Genomic DNA, 26,158 nt, shown 5'->3' on the forward strand with positions numbered 1-26,158 from the left:
TGCATCATTGGTTTCTGAATAAAAAATGTCTGTACAGCTTTCTGAGGCTACTGATTTAACAGAACATGATTCTCATTTGACGCTTGCTTTGACTTCCTCTCAAAAGGGTTGATCACTACATAATGGTGGTAATGTGATAGATGGGAATCTAAATACTGATATGAGAATATCTTCAGGACAAATGATTTCTTTGCAAAACTTGCCAAATCAAGTTAAATCTACTGTTGATGGAAACAAAATTAATAGAGCAACTCTGATTTTTGTATCTTTCTTTGGCTTTGTTTAAGGGTTTCTTACAAGTAAATGAGGCAGAACTAGCGTGCACAAATCTTCCTGATTCAGGCAGGGCAGACATAATGCAACAGACTATTCAAAATGAGGTGCAAAACACTTATACTAATATATTGGATGATGGAATCAGCTGCATGGAATGCACTCTTAAAGTAAATACAGAAACACTCCTAATGCGTGAGCTTTTAACAACTGCTAGTGAAGTGAGTTCTTCTGGAAGTCCTTCTAATTCTACTGATGGTGTACTGAACAACAATGAGCAAAAGGCTCTACAACCAGAAACAAGAGTGGGAATCCTGCTCAATGCAGAACAAAGCACTGGAAGATGTCACATGAAGGAAACTAAAGATGCTCATAGTTCAGAGATATTGTTCAGAGCTTTACATGACAAGAAAATATGTCAAATTAAACGGAAGAGACAAGATCTTAAGGACACCAACTCAAAGTCAGGTTTGTATTTCAGTATTTATACAGAGAAGTCTCCTTATTCATTTCAAAAGGTGCAAAATACATGGAAAGAAACTACTCAGGAAAAAAGTGCTATATTTTATTTCAAAATAGTCATTTTATCAATTGTCTGTAAGCATTCTATGTACTTCATTTAAAGCGAAAAACAACACCATAACTGTGGATTTCCAGAGCATGTACCATAAATGGCAAAAACATGTAGTATGTTCTGATACAGTCCGCAATGCCACATTCATTATTTGCTCATTTTCGCTTTGTATTTTAGCAGAACCATTTTAGATCAAAATTCCCATTGAATTTATCAAAATACGACCACTGTTTTTGTTAATTAGAATAAAATTCATAAGCACCTTAATTTTTTTTAGCAACATAAATCCATAAAAGTCTTATTATCACAAAAGAATCTTTGAACTGTTTTGGATTTAATCTCATTATGTTAGCATACAGTGGAGAGTGGATAAAGTAATATGTTAGAGTATCTATGGATTGTTACTCAGTAAAGAGTTAAGTGATGTTAAAATCTAAATTACCACCTAGTCCAGGATGAGAGACAATACCTCTGCAGTAACACATTCAATTTTTGAAAATTCTTCAAGTTCTTTTTTTGGACTGACAGATAAAGGAAGATTTGCTGGAATGGGTGGAACAGAAGGCACAGAAAATCATAAAGAAGGAAGTGAAAAGAGCAATGTGCTCTTGCAATTCTCTGAAGGAGAAGTCCAAGTGAAAAGATTAAGGTTAGACCCACAAGAGGCAAGAGAAAAGACAGACTTGTGTTTTAGTGTAAGGAAAAACAAGCTTTTATCTACTCGTTCAAAATTCAATCAACCATCAGCAGAGCAAACAACTAAGAAATCAGGTAAAAAGTTAATTTTTTGTAAAAACAGTGTAGTTTTTATTTCCCAGACATATGGGTAGAAAGTCTCTTGTAATACAGGAGGGAAAGCATGGAAAAGTCTGAATAGCATATTCAACAAATAATCTAGTGATTTCCAAATACTTGAAATATTGCCAGAACTTACTCATTTTTACAAAAAAAGGTGTTCGTGCTCTGTTTCGTCTGTTGCATTTGTCAGTCTTTTCTTTGTTGTGTTAACTGAGAGAACACAGAATCGTAAGTAAGATTTTTAAGTAAGACTAAATTGATCACTAATCAACTGAGTCACTTAACTGAGAGCTGAAGATAATGCTAAGTTGGTCTTCCATGAAGTACTTTATGCATCACAGGTCAAATAAAGGTTGGCTTTCTGTAAATTTGGCACACCTATATGCATTTCTACTTATTATTTCTGTTTCTGTCTTTTCTGGCAAGAGCTGCATTTTTTTTTTTTTATGACTTTGGTCTGGATGCTGACTACTCTTAATATGTTAAACTAAGGAATCACCACCCAATCTCTGAAATGTTTTTTTAGCATTCTTCACCTCGTGACAAAAGTTAACCAGTAAACCATGCAAAGTTCTTGCTGATCTTTTCTCTTTGATACTCACAAGCTTCTTGTTTTCTTTTCTTTTGAGTTGTACAGAAAGCTGTTTCCTCTTTCTCTCTGACGGTTACTAATTTTCAATCCTTCTCAAGTTTCAGTTGTCTTGAGTTTCTGGAGCAAGGTCCTGTATTCCTTTAGAAGTGAAGGAGTAGATGAAAAGAAATAGGTGCTCCTTGCTGTTCTCCAGTATTTGGTGGTGTCAGTACGTAGCTTTCCTATCTCTAGATTGCTTCCTTCTCTTACATGAATCCCTTTTTATATCATTCTTGGACATGGCACATTCGATGCATGTCACCATCTGCATTTAATTATTGCAAAAATAAATACTGAATGTGGAAATAATTCATTTCCCTATTAATGTCCTTTTCTGCATCAATTATGCTTCTGCTCAATACTTATAGTGGGGTAAATGGGATGTTTTTTCCTTTGCATTTCTTTACTTCCTATGCAAAGGGCTTACATTCTGATCTCCTTTGGAGCATTATTTGACAGATAACTTTCTTCCCCCAAGGGAGATTCTGCAGGCTGTATTTTTTTTTCAGCTAAAATTTAATTATTTCCTTCATTGTAGAGAAGTGTTACTGTCTGAGAGATCATGGAAGAAAGTAAAGCCCTTTTTATAGCTGAAGGCAATAATAGCTTTGGAGACTGGCATTCCAGTTGCAGCAGAAAAAAAATAAAGATGGGATAATGTTTTATAGCTTGCAAAGTTTTCAGGTATTTTTGCTTTTAACTGGCTTTTGTATCCTATCTGATTGTTCAATGTCCCAGTGACTTTCCTTATATTATTCCATTCTTGAGTGAAAATCTCCTGTTCCTAGATGATCTCATGCACATTGCTACTTCAGTCTAATCAGTCACCTGTTAGGCTCTTGGCATTCCTATTCTGCTTACAGAAAATGAGGGCACAAACAGCTTGCTTTTCTTATAGTTTGGCCTGTGAAAAGAATTACTCATAGGCCAGTAGTGAAGTATTCAATTGCCTGTTTAAAGAAGTTGTTGAAATATTGCAGCCTAATGGAACCTAACTGTTGGCTACTCTAGCCTCTCCGCCTTTTCTTTGCTAATGCAATCACTGGATTACATATCTACCAAGGTCCTAATCTTTCCTGCTTATGAGTCACCAGTCAATGTACTTAATGGGGGAACTCTGATTTACATACCATTGTTTTATTATGCTATTTCAAATGCTTCCTAGCAAGCACGAAGAATAGTGTTGTGCATGGCCACTTAACTGGAAAACGTTTCAAGTATTTCTGTTCATTTGCGGCCTTTATAACTAAGTGTTGTTGACTTAGTGGGCTATTGTGCACCTTTTTTCTCTCCTATTTCTCTTAAAAGAGTCCCTAGGACTTTGAATAAGGGTCTTTGAATAATAGGTCTTTGAATAAGGGAGGGAGGGAAGCAGAAAGGAAGCAGAAAGTAAATTATTACCTTGGGAGTTCATACTCAGAAGCTTGCAGACAAAACACAATATGTTATTTTACAGAACAGGTCTCAGGCTACTGGAGAAATATTTCAATAATGTACCCCTTCTGCATGCTCTTTAAACAAAGTTTTCACTTGCAAAAAGTTTTTAGCTCCTTTGGTTGTCCATGCAGTGTGGCCCAAGTACACCCATTGCAAAGTTGGCCCCGCAAGTGCTGTCTGACAGGTTATAATAGCCAATGTAGAACTCTGTGCTGTCATGGTCTGTCTGCAGCAGAACTTGCACAAATTTAAAGTTAGTGTGGATACATCCTCACTACATGTCTGTCTTTTATATAGTGGCAGTATGTCTTTCCTGTGCTTTCAAACAGTCCTGGATGACAGGCTCAGTAGTTTACCTTAAATGAAACTTGGAAAAATAGTTTTTCTGGAAGACAGGAAGAACCTAAAGCAAGGCAGCTGTCAAATCATGGAAGATATTTGATAGTAATGAATACTGATAGCTGAAAATATTTGAGAAGACAGCCTGTCTGATGAGAAAAGGAAACATTTGGGATGCAGGAACTAATTGTTCATATGAATAATTAAAAAAAAAAAAAACATGGCTGAGTTGAAAAATACTTTTTACTTTCCTTTTTTTTAATAAATTCCATATTTTTAAGAAATAGGGAAAAGAAATGATTATTATTATTTTTAAATGGCACAGTATTAAAGCATTGAGAACAAGAGAAAAAAAGGTTAAAATGCATGGTAGAGCTTTTGAAATTTGACATGCTGTGACACAGACATGCATGTCTGTTTTGTTGCAGTTTGCTGGAGAAGGTCATCGTTACTTCATATACAGAATTTATACTTTTTAGATCTGTTCCTTTTTCTTTATATTTCTCCCAGTCCTGTGTCTGTTACTTGAAGCCTGGGAATTAGGATTATTTCATGACCATGTAACACTTCTTAAAGTAGATAATGTTTGTTTTGTGAACCAGTAAGAGAAGGATTAAACAAAATTTATTTACTATTGTCAGTCAAGTGCTTTACGAGTTGAATTAAAAAGTAGTTAAGCTATGCTACTTGACATTAGTCAAAGATTTGTAATCAATTTACAGGACTTTGTCACAGCACAGCTGTAAAAATACCTGCCATAGAAATCTGTGTCCTCTCTGGTACAGAATCCAGAATGGAAAAGTGGTAATGGTTGTCTTCACTTTTAAATGCGTTCTGAAATACCCTTTTCTGTGTATTTTATATATTTGGCAGGCAGGCATGGTAAATTGTAAGAAATTTGTGGAGAAATTTGACATACTTCCTACCTCTGTGTAGTATAAAACTCTTCAACCTTGTTACCTTTCCTGTTCATCCGTAATCATCAAATCATAGAATGGCTTGGATTGCAGGGGACTGTAAAGACCATCCACTTTCCAGTCCTCTTGACATGAGCAGGGTTGCCAACCACTAGATCGGGCTGCCCAGGGGCCCATCCAGCCTGGCCTTGAACATCTCCAAGGGCAGACTGGCATCATAGCTTCTCTCAGCAACATGCTCCTGTGCCTCACTACCCTCTGAGTAAAGAATTTCTGCTTAACATTTAACTTAAGTCTCCCCTCTTTTAGTTTAAAACCATTCCTCCTTGTCCTATCAATAATCCATAATATTCTTAAGTCTTCTAGATCTGAACTGTAAATGTTTTGGCACCATTTTGATGTTATTTTCTAAACTTTTGATATGGTCAATATTACTGAATAATTAAGGCCATGTTACTGCACAAGTTTACAATAATTCTAATTAGTTATGAAGCTTGATTCCTTGTTTAAAAGAAAGCATTTTTTTGTTGCTAATGAGCGTTCAGTATGTGTTGTAGAATATTTCATATCTACTAGAAAGGAAGGTATAGTTTTACATGTACATAATGTAGACTAATATATGTAATGTAAGATAAAAGACTTTATGTTACTTGTATTACAACAGTTGAGACAAAGAAGAGAAAGAAGAAAAGTGCAAAAGGAGAAACTGAGCTGCATATTGCTGCTAGGAGGGGAAATTTATCTTTGGTGAAAACTCTGATATCGTCTGGAATTCCTGTAAATGAACAGGACAGTGCAGGTTTGAGGACTGCTTTCTTATGGATTTGTTTTAGATGTAATTTAACATCATTTGTCTGTATGGTCTTACATAGTTTGTGAAATTTTAATATAGTTTTGGAATCTCGATTTATTTTTGTGACTCTTGAAGCTGTTCAACCATAATGCTATAGAAAATAGCTTCTCTTTGTCATTGTTACTTATTAAATAAATACAGTTGATTTGTGTTTTTAATTTTTTTCTTATATTTTGTTCAAATATTTCTATAACAATTTTAAATAACATAGGAATTATTAGAAATACACGATGGTGTTTAGTACAGCAAGAATGCTTTTTTATCTGTATATGTGCTTATAAAGGCAAACATAAGCATACATTCCTCATTTAAGCATTTATACAAAACCCTTTTAGTGATGGGGTATATGATAAACTGTGGAACAGTAATACACTCTTTTGTCTTTATGGCAGCTTGAAATTTTTTTATCTCATGCTGTGTGAGGCTATTGAAAGAAAAATTGTTCATGCGTGTATCAATCTAGGATTTGATTTCAAAATTCTTAGTCGGGAAAAGAGGAGGAAGTCATTTAATTAGTACAAGCAGTGTATGAACCTCTGGATTTGTGTCTCAGCGTGGAGCAATGCAACCTTTCCCTCAGCAGGGACAATAATCAAGTCATTTTCCTCTATTGATGAGTAGATCACCAGACAGTGTATGTAAGTTGTGATGTGTGAGATCTTACAGCCATTATTAAATTTTGTTGAATGACCAGTGCCCATGAAAGATCAGGGGCAGCTGATGGATATGCACATGAATATATATCTTTGCATGAAACACGGTCACAAAGATCTTATTTCCTTGGGAGCAGGTCTAAAAAATCATTTGCTTAAATTCTTTCTATTCTATTTTTAATTACTTTTTTGTTTGTTTCTTGTATTATTTTTAGTAGTTTGATAAAAAAAATAAAATATCTTCCTGGTTGATATTGGATATATTTTTCTCTGAAGTAAGCTGAATTCACGGGACGTGATTTACCTTAGTAATTCAAGATGATTCTGTTTAGGATTAGTCTTAAAGATAGATATCCAGTGTTTATTTTACAGAAAATTTTACACCAAAATGTGTAGTTGCTAATTATGGTTTTTGTGGATGTTTCGAAATCAGATGCATGCTGTACATGTCATCCTACTTTGTTTAGGTTGGACAGCTATTCATGAAGCTTCTGCTGGTGGATTTACGGAAGTGATCTCAGAATTACTGAAAGCTGGTGGTGATGTTAACAGCAGAGGTCTAGATGGTATTTTGCCAATACACAATGCTGTTTATATCAATTCTTTGGAGGTATGTTTTTCCTGTAAATAACATTACCTGTGTCTAATTTCCAGTATTGGGCCAACAATGTTAAATAGTGGTTAAAATACGAAAAATCTAAAGTTCCTAGTACAATGTTAGTGTACGCTTGAATTCAGGAAGTAAGTCAATGTTCTTTGACTCAATGAAAATTAGAAGAATTATTTTTTCAGAAGTGACAGTTGAGACTGTACAGTTAATTGACATTTTCAGTCTGTTGTACAAATCAGAAAGGTTCAGTGGCAATCATGTTTATCTCTCATATATTGGACTTTTTAAAAGTAATAGTGAAACACCGAGCATTCTGAATTTGCCAGTAAACCAATAAAACTGATGTTTGGTTAATATTCCTATAAAGTAAATTAAAGCGAACAAGTTTAAGACTCAAAATGATTTTTAAAAGCAAATTATTATATTTAAAGACAAAGAATTGATTTTTTTTTTTTTCAAAATTTTCAGAATGTTTCCCTGATGTGGCAAAAAATCAGTTATTAATTCTGGTACACACGCATTCTGGGGGTTTTTTTTGTTTGTTTTTAATGAAGAGACTATTAATCAGAAGCTTTCATGAATGCACCTCCCATTGAAATCTATCAGAGTTAAACAGATGTATGAGAAGACAAAATACTGTCTAAGAAAACAAGTTTTATGGGTAAATAAAAGAGGAAAATCTTTTCCAGTTAATGAAAAATGGTTGATTACTGAACAATATACTTAGTTCTTTTCTCTTGTGGTGATTTTTTTTTTTTTTTTCCATTTACAGTGTCTAAAATGAGTAAAAGAAGTATCAGGTTTAGCAGTTAAAAATATCTTGTCATATTTTTTCCCATTTGTGATTTTTTTTCTTACCCATTAGTATTTTCTTCATTCCCATTTAAAACTATTTCCATTTACTGTTAATAAAATCCAACTTAAACTTCAGGAGTGTAGGAGAGAAGGTGAGCTCTTTTCAGTTAAAAAAGGGAATGATCTGTAAGACTGCTTAACATTGCTTGTCTCTAACAATAGTCACCAGCTAGTCTTTAGTGTGGAGCTCTTCAGTGATTATGCATAAAACTAGTTTAGGAAGTTGAACAGGTGGAGAAGTAGTCCTCTAAAAACAAGGCTTTCTTTAGGAGAGCCCGCTGAACCTGTTTAAGAACTGTGCCAGCATAAGGAAAGGAGTAGACCAGGGTGCTCATCAATGTACTTGGGGCTTAATGCAACTCCAGCATGGACTGGGATAGGTAGCTGTGGAAATGGGAACATTTAGATTTCCCCACAGTGGAAAGTCCTAAATGACTGGAAATTCCTGGGAAATACCATAGACTAGGTGTTACGTGCATGGAAGAGAAATTTAGTTGAGGAATGTACTTTGGATCCATGCAGAATTGGTGAAATAAACACACTCCTCAAGGAGACAGCCAAATGTCTGCCTTTTATTTGAATGAACAAATAAGTAAAATGTTTTGGCACAGTGACTCCCAAGGAACTGAGCATAAGCAGATAATGCCAGGTTGACTCTAACTTAACCCTCTATTCCTATCAAAAGAGCTGATTTTCCATCTCATTTATCTTATCTGTGAGGCATGCCATTTATGTTTTCTGTGGGGCGAGATAAAATGGAAGAGGTGATTTCACTGTGTTAGTACCTTGTTCTCAATAGGACTCTTGTAAACATGCAAAAAGCTGTTTAATATTTGTAGGGGAAACCACTAGAGAAGGTTCTGTCACTATTCTAAAAACAACAAAGCAGATTTTGAACTTCCATATTCTTTCTAATATTCAACAATAAGAAAATTAGAAATGGTAAATATGAAAAATCATACATGTGGAAATTCTTTTTCATTAAGCTCTATCTCCCTGATGCTTCCTTACGAAAGGATGTATAATTCCATCAATGCCACAAATCTCTTTTCCACATTTTAAAATTAAGTATACATACAAGTGATTTGGACTTTGGAAAAGAAAAAAAAAAATGTTAGTGCATATAATTGAAGAATAAAACCACTATTAAATATCTAGACGAAACAAGCCATTTCTTTTCTGCACTTCATTCATAATCCACCTTTTTTTTTTTCAATTTAGGTCTGTGATATTTTGTAACTGTTGTATGTAACACTACCATAGACAAGACAAGTTTAACAAAAAGTTGTAAATTATATGTGTATTCTAAGGAAAGATTAGAAATAGAAGAGCCAATTGCACTTACTTGTTTAATAGAGACTGCAAGTGTGACAGCTCTATTCGTACTTTTGTTATTCATGATTTATGATAAATAATATTTATATTTATAAGTTGTATTATACGTCCACATCAAGAATAACCACAGTACAAATAACATTATGTAATATGTAATAGGCAGCCAGGATTCTACTGCAGCATGGGGCAAATCCATGTGAGATGAATGATTCTGGGAAAAGTGCTTTGGTTGAAGCTTGTAATGATGAAATGAAAGAACTGCTGATGTCTTACTGTTCTGTTGAATATGTACTTCCTGTTGAAACTAGTGACGTCACAGGTATGTTGGCTTTATAATATAAACCATAAGATTGCACTGTAATCTCAGTGCAAAACTATACATTAGAATGCAATATACAGAGCTGCACATTGCCTGGCACAGATATTTTTAAGTTTATTATCAATGGATTGTTATTTATATGTTTTAGAAAATAGGATACATAAGGGTGTTTTTTTCCTGAAAATGTGAGGAATAACATAACGTGGTGCATCTTATAAACTGTAATTGTAGCTTTAAAAAGTATTTCCTCATACTGCTTAAATTTGAGCTCATTTGCATATGCAAGATGTTTTTATTGTAGTCTGGTCTACCATTTTATTTCTGTAACCTGTATTAACTTGTCTAACACACTGTGATCCTGCAATTTCATTTAAAATTATATTTATTATTTTTATTTTTCTTAGTCGCAAAGTGTGCTGTAGGTCAAGAAGACAAAATGTACTACACATCAAGAAGACAAAAAAGTGTTTGTTTTAAGCATTATGAAGATGGTGATACATCCTTGGAGCCACGAAGTGAGAAATACAGTGTGGTGAGTACAGATAATAGAAGAGTTCTGTTGTACTGCTTCATAGTGTGCTACTGTATAGTGTCATTTACTGTCTGAATAGCATAGAACTATCATTAAAATAATTGACCCTCCAGAGTATACGTAAAGAACAGTATCGTGATCAGTAAACTGTGGATTACAGCATATGAAAAGATTGTGGATTATCACTTTCCTCTGTTCATGACTCCCGCGCATTTATACATCTTGTGCAAATAATAGGCAACATGTTCATATTTTTTATTGCTTATATGAATATAAAAAGGTCAGGAATCCTAGGCTTTCCATGAAGAAAGTGAGATGTTTTTTCTTCACAATGAAGACATTTAGAAATCATTTAATCTGAGTTTAAAAGACCCACAAAGATTTTTGCATAATTTGTATGTTAGGAAAGCTCTTGCTGATACTTAGAGGTAACGTTTAAGTTGTCTAGGTGTTACTGTCATGCTGAGATTCACTGTCTGATCGCTGTGGTGAGCTCGAAGGTGGACTCTATAATGGACTAGTTTGAATGACTTAGCAAACCCAGGCTATGATATCCCCTTACAAAGCACAGCCTCCATAGTATTTATATCATATCAGTGCCCCATGGCTTGCACATAGTAGCTGCTCCCTCTATGGAATGATTTGAGTCCAGCAATACTTATCTTGCAGACCATGCATCATGATCAGTGTGTTATGCAGTGGATTTGACTCTACTTCTTGCTATAATGTATTTGTTAATAGAATACTGTTGCTGCCTTACAAGATGTTGAAAAGAAGCAGAAAGAGCTGTTGCTACTTGAACTGAGAACTTCTGAAGATGCAGGTAGATGTAAATTCAGGTTTTTTTCAGTTATCTTTTTCTAAATATCGAATATCATCATTTTAAGAAGTATTGCAAGTAACCTGATTGGATAACTCCTCTAGAAATTACAACTTGAAAGTAAGATTTTAATTCCAGTTCCCAGCAGCTGTTCTTCCTAGAGTGCTTCTAGTTTACTTAAGAATGAAAAACTGAAAGCATGCAGCTTGGCAGCACAGAAATATTTTGTTTCAAATCAAACTAAAAGTATTAAAAAAAAATCATCAAATAAAAAACACACTGTTGGCAGCATTCTTCAGTGATAAGTACATGGGATTCTTCTAGAGCCCCCCCATGAGCATGAACACTTGTTTGTATGTAAAGTACTGGTTATATCATTTTTGTTCTATTGCAGCTGCTTTTTCAGCAGCCTAAAATAATTAATGAGGGGGAAAAGAGAAATCTTACAGTAGGTGTTGTTGATAATGGGCAGTTTCAGAAATGCTGATGCCTGATTGTGTAATTTGACTTGGCCTACCGAATCTCAATTCAGATTAATCTCAAGAAACTACTAAGTGACACTGACTTCCTAGATCATGAGGCCATGACTGTTCAAGTGGCAGAGGTTGCTGCAAGAAGGCTTTTGATCAGTGTCTCTCTCCCAGACTGCCTCTGCAATCTAGGCAGCACTGTGTGTATTTTTGAGCAGCTCATGCCCATGAGAGTGTTTTGCTGGAGAACAGCAAGGAAAGTTATTTTTTTTCTTTCCCTGAAAATAGCGTGAAGCTTTCAAATTATATTTAAAGTTTATCCCTTCAAAAATAAATGTGAAATAGGGAATTATACAGACTTACAGCTTCAAATTTACAAAGTTTGAACTGTTAATTAAAATTTTATTTGCTTAAAAAGTATTTGTTAAATAGACATGCTAGGCAGAATCCTCTATGCATGATAGAGCTTCATGCATAATAAGGTGAAAGAGATGTACAATTTCATGAATGAGGAAAATAAGAAGTATCAGACTTCCTGTTTAGGGATACAAGCGAGATGGACATGGTGATTTGTTACCACTTCTGACTAAAGTATTAATCATCTATCTACTTGTTAAATTAAATCATAATTACTACTTGTGAAGAAGCACAAGACTGAGCAACAATATGTCAGTATTTTGACAAACTAGCAGTAGAGAATGAGATGTGTTTATGCAATACAAACTACTCTAAGGTACTCTGTTAAATTACCTTAAAGCCACTCAGGGCGGTGAGGTACTGGCACAGGCAGTGCCAGAGCATATGTGGACGTCCCATCTGTGGGGGCATTTAATGCCAGGTTGGACAGGCAGCAATCCAATAACCTCAGTGGCAAGCCTGCCATGAGGGTTGGAATGAGACTGTCTTTAAAGTCTCTTCCAACAGAAACCATTCTGTGACTCTATGATAAAACAGAGCAGTATTTTAATATCTTTCTAATTTAATAAATACTGGTAGGTACTATGAAATAGGTTATTTGAAATGTAAATACATTTTTTAGTTGTATAATTACCGATTTTCCATAATGAAATCTCATCTTTCCTGTTTTATATGTTCAGGGATTGTATGTCTCACGTATTATTCCAGTGGTGTCTGCTGACCATGACTAATGAACTCTCTTTTATGATATATATCTAAGAAAAGAGAGAAAAAATTTTAACTGCCTCTCCTACTACAGAAAAATATAGCAAATAAGAATTTATGATTTCTATTCATATTCTATAATACATATTTGAAGATATGTAAGAATAAGGCACGTATGCTTTTTGCATATTTTTAGCTACAAGCAGCTCCAATTATCAAATTATTTTATACTTAAAATATAAAGGTTTTTGGTGTCGTCTTAAGCTTGTGTAATTTCTGCAGATTGCTTCACATAGCGGGGGGGCTTGAAACTAGATGACCCAGGCCATTCTATGATTCTATGATATAATTGATAAAATGATATATTATAATATATAATTATATATAATATAACATATATAATGATATAATTATTATATTATATATATGTTATGCAGCTCCTTGCAACATGAAGAACTTCAAAAAGGTTTCATTGCTTCTCAGCCATGGGACAGTTCTTTTAATGTGCTTTGTTCTCTTTATAACTTCCTAGACTGGGCACTGATACTTCAAACTTTTCTGATACTTGGACTATTTAATTTTAAATTAAACCTGTACTTAGTTGTTCCTGAGAATAATTTCTCTGGGAAGTACTCTGTTTGTAAATAGCTTTTAACATGAATGGCCATGTAAAGCTGTAACAGTGTTTTTATACTTGGGCAGTGGTTTTTGCTATATTAAATATGTTATTGCTATAACTGTTTTCTACTAACCATCACCATCATCCTTCTGTTTGCATCAAAATAATGAACAGATATGTTTACCCAAGGCCTGTCTCAGATAGAAGGTACTTTGAATAAAGTGTTTGCAGAACAGAAAGCAGACAGGGCTGCCCTTGATAAAAAATACAGGTATGTAAAATACAAGGTTTGTATTTATAGGATTTTTTTAAAGCAGTACTGACAAAGTTAGTCAGAATTAGATTAGAAGATTAGTAACAGTGCTTTGAAAGCAGAAGAAAATCTTTCAGCCTTTGCTGCAGATCCATATTATCTTCTGTTACCTCCAGTAGGAGGAGAATTACACGAATTACATGAATTACTAGAAAACAAGAAGGTTTATGACAAGAGAATTTAGGGTTCCAAACTATTATTGTTAACAAGGTATGAGTGAATTAAAAACAGAGACAAAACAATCTATATTTTCACAAACTTAATCTGCCTTCTAATATTGAGGAAAAAAAGGTGTTCTGGAGAAAACTGATACATATTTCTGGGTATTGTAGATACTCTATGCCTAATGCATCAGCTGTCCATCAACTGTAGTGAACTAAATTCCAAATCTTATTGTATTTCCTTTTAATGATTTGTATGATGTAAAGTTTGTTTTTAATGAAGTAACTTAAAATCTTCTGCCACACAAGACATGAATGTACAGAAGATAAGGAAGCATCACCATGTTTTTTTATCTTTCTGTTTCTCACTTTGTTGGCACAGGAAGATACATTACTTCTCAATTTCTGTATATTTCTTTGAAGATCTTAAAATGTTTTCTCACCTAAGAAAAATGAAGAGAAAAAAACCGTTGTATTTGTACATTGCTTTGCCCTTGTCATTCCAGTCATACATTTTTGCCTTGTATTTTCTCTTTAGTTTCAGCTTCTTCTGTGTTTACACAGCAATAAAGCAACAACATTTCACTAAAGAAAAATTACTGGAGTGTCACAGTATTCTCCAGCATTCTGTAGTTGTGAAGGCTCAGTAATTAGTGATTGATAATAAGCTGATTATGTTGATCATATCATGGATTTAATCATATCACAGTATTGGGCATTAATACAGTCACACTGTAATTTAGTTGTCCTTGTTCTATACCAAATAGTCTTACTGTACCTCTGTCTTGAACCCCTCTACACTCTCTCTCTTCCAAGCGTGGAGTAATGTTACTTGCATGGTATCTGTGCTATGGGTGAAGTTTAAAGCAAGTCTTGCTGCTGTTCCTTTTCTCACACCTTGTGGTGGTACTCTATCTTTCCAGTAAGATGTCAGAGCAGTGGTGCAATCAATTACCCCATGAGGTGGGATTAGGAAAAAAAGGAGTATGGGGTCATACTGGTGGTTTTCATGCCGAAGTGGTGAAAATAAAGAATTCCCATTTCAGAAGGGGATGAGGTCTCCGGAAAGAAGAGTTTGTCTCTTAAAAGGAGACAAACTCAACCAAGAAGCTGGGCCTGAAGAAAAGAAAGAGATTCCCAGGCTAGCATATAACATTCTAAACTGCTCAGTCCCTTGTCTGAATGGTTATGGTAGTATTATTACAGTTTTGATTTTCACTAAGCATTTTGTGGTGAAGGACCATAAAAAAAAATGTGATAATAACTTCAAGAATTTATTCTGAGCTCACTGTAAAAAAGACTCCGAATTTGAGCAGCAGTGGCACTGAATTCAATGGACTATTGGGATTTGCAGTGATAAAAGGCTGACTAGTGATAATACAAACCCGATGAGTTAGAAGTGATATAAAGTTTTTTCTGCATTTTTGATGGTTTGCATCTCACTTTTAGACAGGATTCTGCAGTTTCTTGTGCATAAAGCCTTGCATTTGAACAATAAATGTAATATATTACCAACTTTAGATATGATAAAAAAAAAAGCTTTGTTCATATTTTAGAGGTTGATAAAATCCTTTAAAATATATCTCTGTTTTCAGTGAGTTAAGCTGTTCCTGTTTTGTGTTCACAGTAACTCCGGAGGTTTTTTTTTTTTTTTATTACTTTTAAATTTTCTGTAGGGTTTCAGCAGAATCTTTTAAGCACAGATTGAACAAGTAGCTAACCTCTCTTCCAGGCAAAAGAATCTGTTGACTGTTGTCCAAAACCAGAAGGGATTACTGCAGAAAATAGAAAATTATAGAAAAACAAAGCAAGTGTTCAGAGCATCAGATTCAGAGAAGCAAATCCTGAATCCCAATGTAGTTACAGATGCTATGGGGCTTGGTGCCAGTATGCCTAATGAAAACAGAGTAAAAGCACATCTCTCTTCAGAAATTAGATCTTCAGCTCAGGAATGCAGCCAGTGTCCAAACAACTGCTTGGCTGAGACAGAAACTAACACAGAAGCAGTAAGAGGCAAAGTGGTTTCTGATAGTACTTCAGAATCTGAAAACTGGGTAAGAAAATATTATTTCTATGACATGTCAGGGTTGACAAATGCTGTAGAGTTAGTGTCATTGCCTTCAAAACCTGCAGCTTCCACTGCTGAAACTAACTGTTCACAGCAAAAAGACATTGATCACACAGCAGTTGGAGAGCAAGGAAACAAGTCATTAGATCCCACTTCAGTGACCAACATGTTAAGTATTTCAGAAGCCCAAAGCACTGCTGCCAGTAACAATGTTTGTCAGCCAGGTGGTGACTGTCAGCAGGTTCTTGCAGATGAGAATGTACACAGATATGTAAATAAGAAAAAAGCTTTCCAGCAGCACCAGCAAGTAATAACATCAGCATCCACAGATAACTTTCCTAATCTGAATCAAATGTTCTTTCGGAGTCGTGGGAACTCTTTTAATGCAGAATCAATGGCTGAAAATTTTGCATCAAATGCAGATTATCCAGTAAACCTTAGTGAGAAATCTTTCCAGAACTATGGTTACAAGGAATGTGAACGAAAACAAAGGAAGTATGCGAGAAAAAACACAAAAAAGCTTCAGCTGATAGATCTTCTTGAATTGGGAAGGATTAAGCCAGGCGAAAATGTTTTGGAATTCACACTGAAGGTAATTGTTGAGTATAATAATAGTATAATAATAACTAGTGAATAATTGTGGGGGTGCAAAAACAAACATTAAAATGGGGAAAAAACAGTCTGTATTGTCAGCATTTAGTAGTGAAAAATTTTATGTGTTAATTACATGTGATCTTTTATGAGTTGTAAAGGAAAACGTTATGGATATTGTCTTCTGCTTAGTCTGTGATTTTAACACACAGAATACTGCTTAAGTAGTGTTTAATTTTGCATTATCAGTTCCTTCATGTTTCCCTTTGCTAAAGTCGGAGTAGAATTATTGGCTGTGCATTGCTAGTTTTTCACATTTAAAAGAGGAGAATGTTAAGGTTTTCATGACTTAGTGTTTTGAAGCTGCTATTAAGGATTTCCTCTGTGTCATGGTAGACGTGAATGTATGCCAGATTTCTCACTAGCTGGTTCTGGGGCCTGATACAAACCATGTCTGCAAAAAAAAAAAAAAAAATCAACCTCTATTTAATATGAAAACGTACCCCCGTGTTTCCAAATACAAAGCAGACTTTTAAGACAGCTGCTGAGGACCTGACTTAGTATTCAGTAAATGGTGGAACTATTGACTGAATTCCCATTTGTGAGCTAGTTAATTTCCAGTGCAACATATTAATTAGAATGTGAAAGGTTGTTTTCAGCTAACCAGATATAGTTAGTTAATGCAGAAAAGACCTCTTTTTCTACACCTCCACTCTGCTCAGGAATGCTTTTCTTCTGAGAGCATCTGGTTTGTTGCTATGCTTTGTACCATAAGCCAGTGTTAGCAAGTTACAAACCTCTACACTGGGTTATGTCGTGGATCTATACACACTCTTCTTTTTATTGGAGGACGTGTAATTTTCCTACAAACCCTAAGATGATTAAATTGAAGGATAGAGAATTTAACATGCTCTTTTCTCTGATGACTGTTATCTGTCAGTGCTACTTATTACATTCTGGTCCTAAGGAATCATGACCCTATATTGAAATGCTGATGTTCTGGCTTTAGAGAAGTCAGTGATATTAGTAGAATGAAAATGGCACTCATTCATGTCTTAGAAAATCATGAGTGCTGTAGAGATTGAAATTTAGAGGCTAGTATCTGAGGTATCTAGTATCTGAGTATTTAGTATCTTGCAATACTAGAGGCTAGTATTGCAAAGAATTGATTCACAAAGTTTCTTTACTGTTTATATATATACTTAGAAAAAACATATAGCTAGTGCATAATACTTACTTAAATTAGCTTTGAGCAGGCAGCATGTTGTTTTTTAACACTATGGGCCCATGCTGTATAAATGCGAGTTAGATTTACTGTTCATCAAGGTATTTGAGTTAAACATCTTAGTTTACATTCTTAGAGAGCCAAACCATTTGTTATGGTGGAAGGTAGCTGAATATTTTTGATGGATCATTCCTTTATTCTGATTGTTTAACTTTGTACATACTAAACAGCATTGCCCAGTATTGCGTATAACAAAATTTAACTTAGTGTAAAAAATTGCAAGCCATAAGAATTTTTATTTCTTTATTGTGGAAATAAAAATTGGCTACAACTCTTCAGGTATATAGTCCAACATTTTTTCCATGTTTTAGGGATTTTAATTCAGTTTTTTTATTTTATGAGCTGAAAACTATTTCTTTATTTTTCTTTTTTTAGGAATTCACTTGCAAAGCCACACTCTTAACAGATGGCAAGATCAAAACAAGTAAAAATAAAATATTTCAGAACCCAGTTCGATGGGTTGAAGACCTACTAGGAAGTGATATTTATGTGACATGGAAGTATGCATGGAACAAGGTATGCTTGATTTTTACTCTCAGAAATAATATCGATAAATGCAAATAACAAATTTAATGAATCTGTAAATTATAAAGTGAAATGCAGTCAGGAAATATTTTCACTATTTTTGATCTCCATTTTTAGTTACAAAAGCAGGGTACAAGCCTAAATTTTAAAGTCTTCCTGCTGCTAATGAAGTGCTGTGAACAGAAATATGTAACTCCAGAAAAGGGTTAGCTATACAGTGCTAGATACAGGTGTTCAGAGATTGTGGGAAAGCCTAGTCAGTAAGCTGTCAGTGTTTTGAAAGCACGGTTTTAAAATGATTCAGAAGTTGACTGAAAAGGCTGAAAGGTGGAATCACAGAACTGTAGGGGTTGGAAAGGACCTTTAGAGATCATCAAGTCCAACGCCCTGCCAAAGCAGGCTCCATACAGCTAGCTGCATGAGTAGGTGTCCACATGGGTCTTGAATATCTCCAAAGAAGAAAACTCCACATCCTCTCTAGGTAGCCTGTTCTGGTGCTCTGTTACCATCACCATGAGAAAAGAGAATCAAGAGAATAAAAAGAAGCAGTCAACAGTTTGAGTTGTCAAAATGTTGGGGATAAATGTTGCAGAAATAGTGTTATTCTTTATTTTAGAGATCTTAGTAGGTAAACAACATTTTTTCAGTAAGAATTTTAATCAGCAGAATTTCTGTTTAATATTGCCTGATGCAGACTATTAAATACCTAAACTGAATTTTAGAAGAAAAGTGAAAGTTTTTCACGTATCAGGAAAAATAACAGCAAAACCACAAAAGAATTAAAATAAACAGTTATCCATTTAGATCTTGTTTATAGGTTGCTTATCGTGGGACACAGTTGTCAAAGCTTGTTGTTGGAGATGCTCCTGTTTCTATTGACCTGGAAATACCATCACAGCGGAGAGAGCTTGCAGGTATGTACCACTTAAAATCTAATGTTCACCATGACTGAAGCATCAGAAAGTAATTTTTCATGAGCTTAAATTCCAAAATTCATCCATTGCTTTCTGATTTATTTTGGACTACATTCATATATCAGATCCCTGTACTGAAACATAGAGACATAAATGACAAGTGGTCTTCAAATAAGTACTTTTTATTCAGAAAGTAGTTGCATGAAGGAGATAATTGCAAATGACTTGATTGCTATATAGAAATATGTATGTAATATTTTGTTTTAAAATATTTAATATAGAGAGAGTGAAGTTTTTAATAAGTCAATCTCATACTTTGTTTACTCTTTTGGAAACTCAGTTATGTGCGCAGCTTTGAATTGCATGTAAATATTAAGATCACAAATAATGTGTGTTGGTGGAAATCCAAATATGTTGAAGCAGCAGTACTAATTGTGGACTTCATTGCTGTCATAAACAGAAACTGTGAAATCATTTCCATGCACTGATGGAGAAGCAGCTGAAAGTCTCCCCACTGCCAGAGAATTAAAGAGTAAGATTTCTGTTTTTAACTGGTGGAAAAAAAAAACAAAAAAAACAACCCTAACAGTGGAGGCAGGAGATGTAGAGCAGATGCACAAAGGAAAAATGAAAGTAGGGGAGCAGAATTGATTTGGATGAGCAAAGATAAGCATAGTGGGGAAAAATGATGGCTCTGTCAATGGATTGGATTGATCTGAAAGAGGCACTCAAGTTTTCCAGAGCTCTGTATCTTCTACTTACTCTCTTGAATCCAAATTAGGAACATCTTGTTATTTTCATATAGTTAACAAAATACCTCAGTGTCATTTGAAGTGTTCAGTTACATGTCTCCACTGAGTAAGGACAAAGACAAACACTTCCTGCATTTATCACTTAGGAAGGAAAATCCTTCAAAAACTTGTCTCGTGTTTAATTGGATCTCTTAAATGAAGCTTTGGAAGCACCTTCAGAGCCCACGTAGCCCAGGAATGAATTTGTTGTACTGTTTGTCCCTTGAGTGGTTCTTAAGGAACAAATGCACATACACAATGCAATTGCTCCTTTGCTTCATGCTGAATAAATTCTAAATACAAAGCTCAATTGATTTGACTTTCAACCAGTATTTGTTTTTTTCTTCACTAGTCCTGGGAAATGATAAAAGAATAATTCTAGCAGTTTTCTTGCTAGCTGATCTTGTTTTGTTATTCTTGTGCAGTACAGAGTTCTGGTACAGAGGTTGCTGATGGGGCAGGAGAATATTTAAATCCAAATGAAGTGCTCCATAGAATGAGACCAAAACTATTAAGTGTTTCTATACCATGTAGATAGAACATTGAAGTACAAGTAAATAATGCATGTGCATATTAGCAAGAATTTTCCTCTAGACCTTAAACTGTGAACTCCTCAGAGTTCTAATTCAGAGCTCCAGATTCTGCCCAGGCTTAAACAATTGTGTCAGAAACTATTTTCACAGGTAAGATTTGACATTATTCTGTTACTATTTTTGGAAGAAAGGTGGGAAAGATGATGAATATTAATTAGTAATTCAAAAATCAGGATGAGAACTGGGCACTCAAAGTTTAGTTTTTTTTTTTTTTTTAAACAAATGTCACGACCTAAAGGAGCTTGACTCTGCATATCTGACTTTTGGATTGGGTATTATTGGCATATCACCATTAATAACAGTTATAAGGAATAAAAGAAGAACTTGGGAATGTAGAAATATATGTAAATACATAGATACTATAGTAAAATATTCATTAACTAGATAGTGTCCTTATTCACATTCCTGTAAACTATATACTGTGTATTCTTTATATTTTATATTTTAGAAGCAGTGAGATTGTAAACAAATTCTTCTATCCAGAATAATTTTCCATCTCAGAGTTATTTTATGGCAAGGCTATTATTTGAGTTCTGGCTTAAAAAAATGTATTATGTTTGAATGCATTCTGTGTTCTCTCCTTTGTACCTTATAGACAAAATGTTTAAAAATATTTCCCAGTACTTTCAAGGTCTAGAGATTTGCTTTGGATAATTGCATACTTTACAAAGAAGCAAATAGTTATGTCAGCAAAACTTACAAAGCTGCATTTTCCAGTAACTTTTTGTGCCCTGACTAAAGCATAGGCTTGCTTCATCTACATACTCTTCATTTCCAAAATCCTCTTCCTCCTCTTATGTGACTCTCAGCAAGGTAAAAGGTTGTGTGACTGCATACTGAGTTGAGTGGATAATGAGAATGGAACAAAATTCACTTTTGAGGATACCAGGAATGAAAGAAAAGAAAAGAATTCTAAAGGATGTAATGTCATAGAAGCCAGTTCTAAGAATTTAATGCTTGTGATTTCTTACCTCTTAGTTTTTTTTTCCCTGAAACTGGCATATTACTTCAAAGGTAAATAGATGACTCAGTACCGTAGGTTAATGTAGGTCAGATAGAATTTCTGAAGGTCTCCAGTCCAGCCTCTTGGTCTAAGTAGGACTAATTTACAAGTTAGATAATGTTGCTTCAGCCCTTGTCCAGTCAGTTTCTGAGTATTTTCACGGATGTACATTGCACAGCATCTTTTTACAAGCTGTTCCACCATCTGACCATGTGGTCACCGATGGTGACTTGTTTTTCCTGTGTACAGGAATCTTACTGATTTCCTTAAGAAACCTCACTAAAAGTAAACTGACTCCAAAGAGCTTTAAACAGTGGCTGTGTGGCCTTTTTACTTTAAAGTTGTAAAAGAAATGCTTTGATATCTGGCCTTTCAGCTGCATGCAACTGCTTTTCATCTGCTTTGTTGGTCATGTAGAGACTGAAAAAAGCAGAGCTGTTATAGATAACCTTCTTAGTATGTACCTGTCTTTTCCTGTCTTACTTAGAAAAGTGATAAAAGAAAAGCAGTGTAATTAACAGCAAGAGGAAGGCTTGCTGTGTTGTTTTTGAACAGACTTTTTTGACTCCACAGTCTGATAGTGTCAAATTAAAGCACTTAGGTGACTACCTAAATACCTTAACTTGATAAGCATTCTGATCATATCACTTTTTTTTTCCCCAACACTGAATTTTAACAAAGTTGGAGCAAATCTCCTACAGAAAAAAAAGTTCAGTGTTTAAATCACCACACACAAAAAAATTATTTATGAGGTCAGGGGAAGCCTCTAAATATTGTCCTGAGACTGCACTTAAAAATCCACTGAGCAAATCACAACTCCTCTGGATTTTGCTAGTGAATTAAAGCTATAGGTTTTCTACTAAATGACAGTTTTGACCTGAGCTGTAAATAGATTCATACTTTGTCTTCTGTTTCTCCTAATCTGCATCAATGTGCTGTAAGTTGTGAGAATTTTGAAGTGCTACTTTTTAATTACCCAAGATCGGCCCTGGGGCTGGTTCTTAACTTGTCATATAATACTCAGGTTTTATAGAAAGCTTAAAATAATTTAAAGTAATTATGTATTTATCCTGCAAAAGATTGCACAAGGGAATTATTGGCTGATCAAGTGTAAACTAATAAGTCAAAATAATAAATTGGAAAAGAGACAAACAGGTGGTGGGAACCTGCAAAGTGTTTTATAGGATAAGAAGTAGTTTCCTCCAAATCCTTTTTCAAGTAATCATACTCTTAATGAAGGATGCTAATGTATGCATTTGTTGTTGGAGATCTCAGTAATTTGATATTTTAAAGGAATCATTGATTCAGTCCAGGAATTGAAAGTCCGTCGGGCAGCTATGTAAAAAATATTTGTTAGAAAAAAGGAATTGGGCATGTTTTAAAATACTGCATTTATTTCCTTTTTTATTTATTTAATTTTTTTTTTCCTTTTTTTTTTTTTTAATAATAAGAGAATATCTTCAAGATTGAATTTATGGGAAGTTGTATACATTTTAAGATTGATATTAGCACATGTTAATCATACCTCAACTTTTTGGGAAAAACTAAATTACAGCTGCTGTAAAGTCAGTAAAATCTGCTGTTACTTAGGTTGTTCTCCCTTTATCCTCATAGGTAACATTGTATTTCTATATTTTAACATTCTATTTCTGTAATAGATTTGAGGGTTTGAGTTCCTCACGGTAAATAAAAAATTTAGAATATCTGAATAAACTGGTACAAGGGCACTGATGAGAAGCAATTCATACGGTACCATATAATGTAGAATATTTGTTACTGGTACCTAATGTATGTAGTAGAGAGGAAAAAAAGTTGCTGTATAAGGTGATGACCTGGGCTTTAGTGGATAATGACATACTGTCTTTATGCCACTTAACTAGGCGGTGCTGGCAGGAGAGCTGTGAAGTGTTATTAATACATTTTTTGAACATTTAGAAACAGGTTTTATGGTAACTATCTCTCCAGAAAATATAAGGTCTCCCAGTCTGTGTTGTAAGAACAATACTTCCATGTATTTGAAATACATTCAAAGGAAAGTGAATCTAGATACCTGTTGTGTGTTTTTCTTTGTTTTTCTTTTTGTCTGTTTTTGTGGGTTTTTTTCCTGCTTTATGACATTGCTTTTGTCAGTCTTGCTGGAGGACAAAAAGAAAGAATGAGGTTATGAGAAAAGCTATTATTTATTAAGTAGAGGAAGAAACATTGCTTTCTTAAATCTAACTTTTTTTTTCTAGCAGCAACATAATAGAATAATGATTTGTGAAGTATTAATTAAATTCCAACTTATTGCCGTGCAAATTCTGGTGCAATTTTAGTGGTACAACCAAGTAACTCATCATTATAGTTTACTAAGTAACTTCCAAACTGAAGTGATTTATTTTAGAAGATGTGATAGTCTTCAAATTTTTCTGAAGGATGTTAACAAAAATACAGCATCTGATAAGTTAGCTGTTGAAGAAAAAGATGGGTTTGGACACAAAGTGTCACAAAGTTGCCGAACTCCATGCTGGCCTGTATCTTCTGGGATTTCCTTACCTTCAGATATATGACTTAAATGACATGTCTCATTGCTAGAAAGGGATCACTCCTTACTCATTTGTTTGCAAAAGCCTTGGACTTCAGCATACAGAGAAGGAAAAAATCTGTCAGAACGAAGATACCATGAAATGTATGTCAAGTGAATCAAGAAATGGAGAGAGACCTGGAAAAAAGAAAAAGCTTTCTGAGGGGGAAAAACAGAACAAAACCAAAAACAGTGATCAGGGAACCATAGACAGAAAGATCTAGTCCAGCTATGACTGTCTCCACAGACATCTGTTTTTCTAAGATACTGGACCTTAATCAACTATAAATAAGTCATTTCCAAAATTACCACTATCTTGGGAAGAATTTGTATACCTCCATTCAGTCTCAGCATTTTGAGAGTGACAGGATCTAAAAATGTTGTTTGTGTGAGGTGCTGGCTGTCGTTTCCAAGTCCTTACTCTTAGTGTGAAGGACCAATGCCTATTGGGATTCCTGGTTTACAACTGCTGTGCTCTGTTTTTGAGTTCTTGAGTGGAACGCAGATGAGGCCCAAGAAACTTGAAATCTCTTAAAATTGTTTTTGTTTCACATATTCAGAGTGGAATTCTAGATTATATGCTGTTGTCTTTAAGTGTGTTGTCCTTAGATGTTCTCTTTGCTAATGCTCCTGTAGGCCACATCTAAACTAACTGCACCTAACAGATCCACTTGAGCCAGATGGATAACATCTTCTGTGACTTCACTGTTGATATCACGAATCAGTTGGGCTTTCTCTCAGTTGTAGTAATAATCTTCACCTGTGTTACGGAAATATTGACTATTGACTGACTATTGCCTATAAGTTGACTCAAATATGCTCGTGGTTGAAGTGCAAGAACATTTAAATTCCTTCTATAGATAATTTCAAACAGTATAATAGTTAAAAAGTGATTTACAGTATCTGTGTGATTCCAGCAGTATCTTATTGGGAAAAATGTTGGGATGGACATTTTTAGAACCGGCTCTTTTTTAATGATCAGAATGTGATGACTGCACAGAAGTAGCAATCTTTTGTGACTAACCTTTATGCAGCTGGAAATTCTGGCCTGACATTTATGATTTCGCAGCACTAATGGGAATTTTCCTTAAATAGCATTTCCAGGTTCTTACTTACCACAGAAGCAATGTCTTGTAAAGCTGTAAGAAAACGAAGATAAAAGTTCAAACTGTTTCAGAATAGTTTCAAAGCTATAAGGCTGAAATGGATGCCAACACAGATGTAAAAGCCATTGGCAGGCAGGATGGAAAGAGCACGTAGGCTTACAGAGAGAGAGAGAGAGAAAAGGCTCATTCTGATGTTGATTCTGATTGACAGTTCATCTTCCAGCTTACAAAGATGGAAGAAAACCAAGAGCACCTGACAAGACAACAAAGTTAGTAAAACAGAGAAGATCCTCCCTACGTGCAAATCATTCACCTAGATTTTTTTTTCTGCACCTAAGGTATACAGATGATGACTTTTGGATAGCAATATGGAAGTACTCCTGTACTACTAAAAGCATCTAAGCTGCCAGTCACTTACAAAGACAACTTTCAAAAGGGGAAGGGAGTTAACAAAAAAAGGGAGAATGGAAACTTCGAAGTGTATATTAAAATGTTTAATTATAAGCAAAGAGAGAAAATGGAAGAAGAATTGAGAAAGAAAAATGGGAACAGGAAGAATGTTAGTCGCCTGTTTCAGAATATGGATTAAGGAACACAAGGAATAAACATTAAAAAACTGATCAATTCCTACTGGAGAAAAAGATATTGTATGTGGACATGAGAACTCTGTTACTGAAGACCAAAGTCAGTACCAAGGAGAACAAGATTGAGGTGTATATGTTACTGTGATTTTGCAATTGAGCGTTACCTAAAATTAATGAAAATTAGAGATTCAGGAGTTTTTCAGGTTTTAATTATGCGCTCCAGTAAGTTGTACTTGTAATATTTGTATTTCATTTACAAAATCTTAATCCAATGGATAAGACATAGTTTTACCCAAAGGAATCGGCAAAGAAAACCATCAACTGCAAGGGAAAAAAACAAGCAAACCAACAAATCAATAGATTCACATGGTCATAACTTTATGACACTTTCAGATACTATTTTAGATTTTTTTTTTTTTTTTTTTGTGACAAAGAATGTTGCAGCAAGAGCACTAGAAGGACTGTTTCAAGAGTAAAAAATGAATGTCTCTTCTCCAATTATGT

The 26,158-nt window shown here is 34.6% G+C and overlaps 1 protein-coding gene across 1 annotated transcript in view; it reads left to right on the forward strand.

Moving 5' to 3' along the window:
• The window catches only part of ANKRD31 (ankyrin repeat domain 31), a 53,261-nt gene that overhangs the window by 23,581 nt on the left and 3,522 nt on the right, over positions 1-26,158 (forward strand). The window contains 13 exon segments of the mRNA XM_048931030.1: positions 288-741; positions 1,376-1,618; positions 5,634-5,768; positions 6,943-7,085; positions 9,435-9,594; positions 9,999-10,126; positions 10,868-10,949; positions 13,332-13,428; positions 15,308-15,327; positions 15,330-16,291; positions 17,951-18,091; positions 18,918-19,014; positions 19,475-19,546. Coding sequence (XP_048786987.1) covers positions 288-741; positions 1,376-1,618; positions 5,634-5,768; positions 6,943-7,085; positions 9,435-9,594; positions 9,999-10,126; positions 10,868-10,949; positions 13,332-13,428; positions 15,308-15,327; positions 15,330-16,291; positions 17,951-18,091; positions 18,918-19,014; positions 19,475-19,546 — 2,734 coding nt within the window.

Source organism: Lagopus muta, chromosome Z (assembly GCF_023343835.1).
Source record: "Lagopus muta isolate bLagMut1 chromosome Z, bLagMut1 primary, whole genome shotgun sequence".
Lineage (NCBI taxonomy): Eukaryota > Metazoa > Chordata > Aves > Galliformes > Phasianidae > Lagopus > Lagopus muta.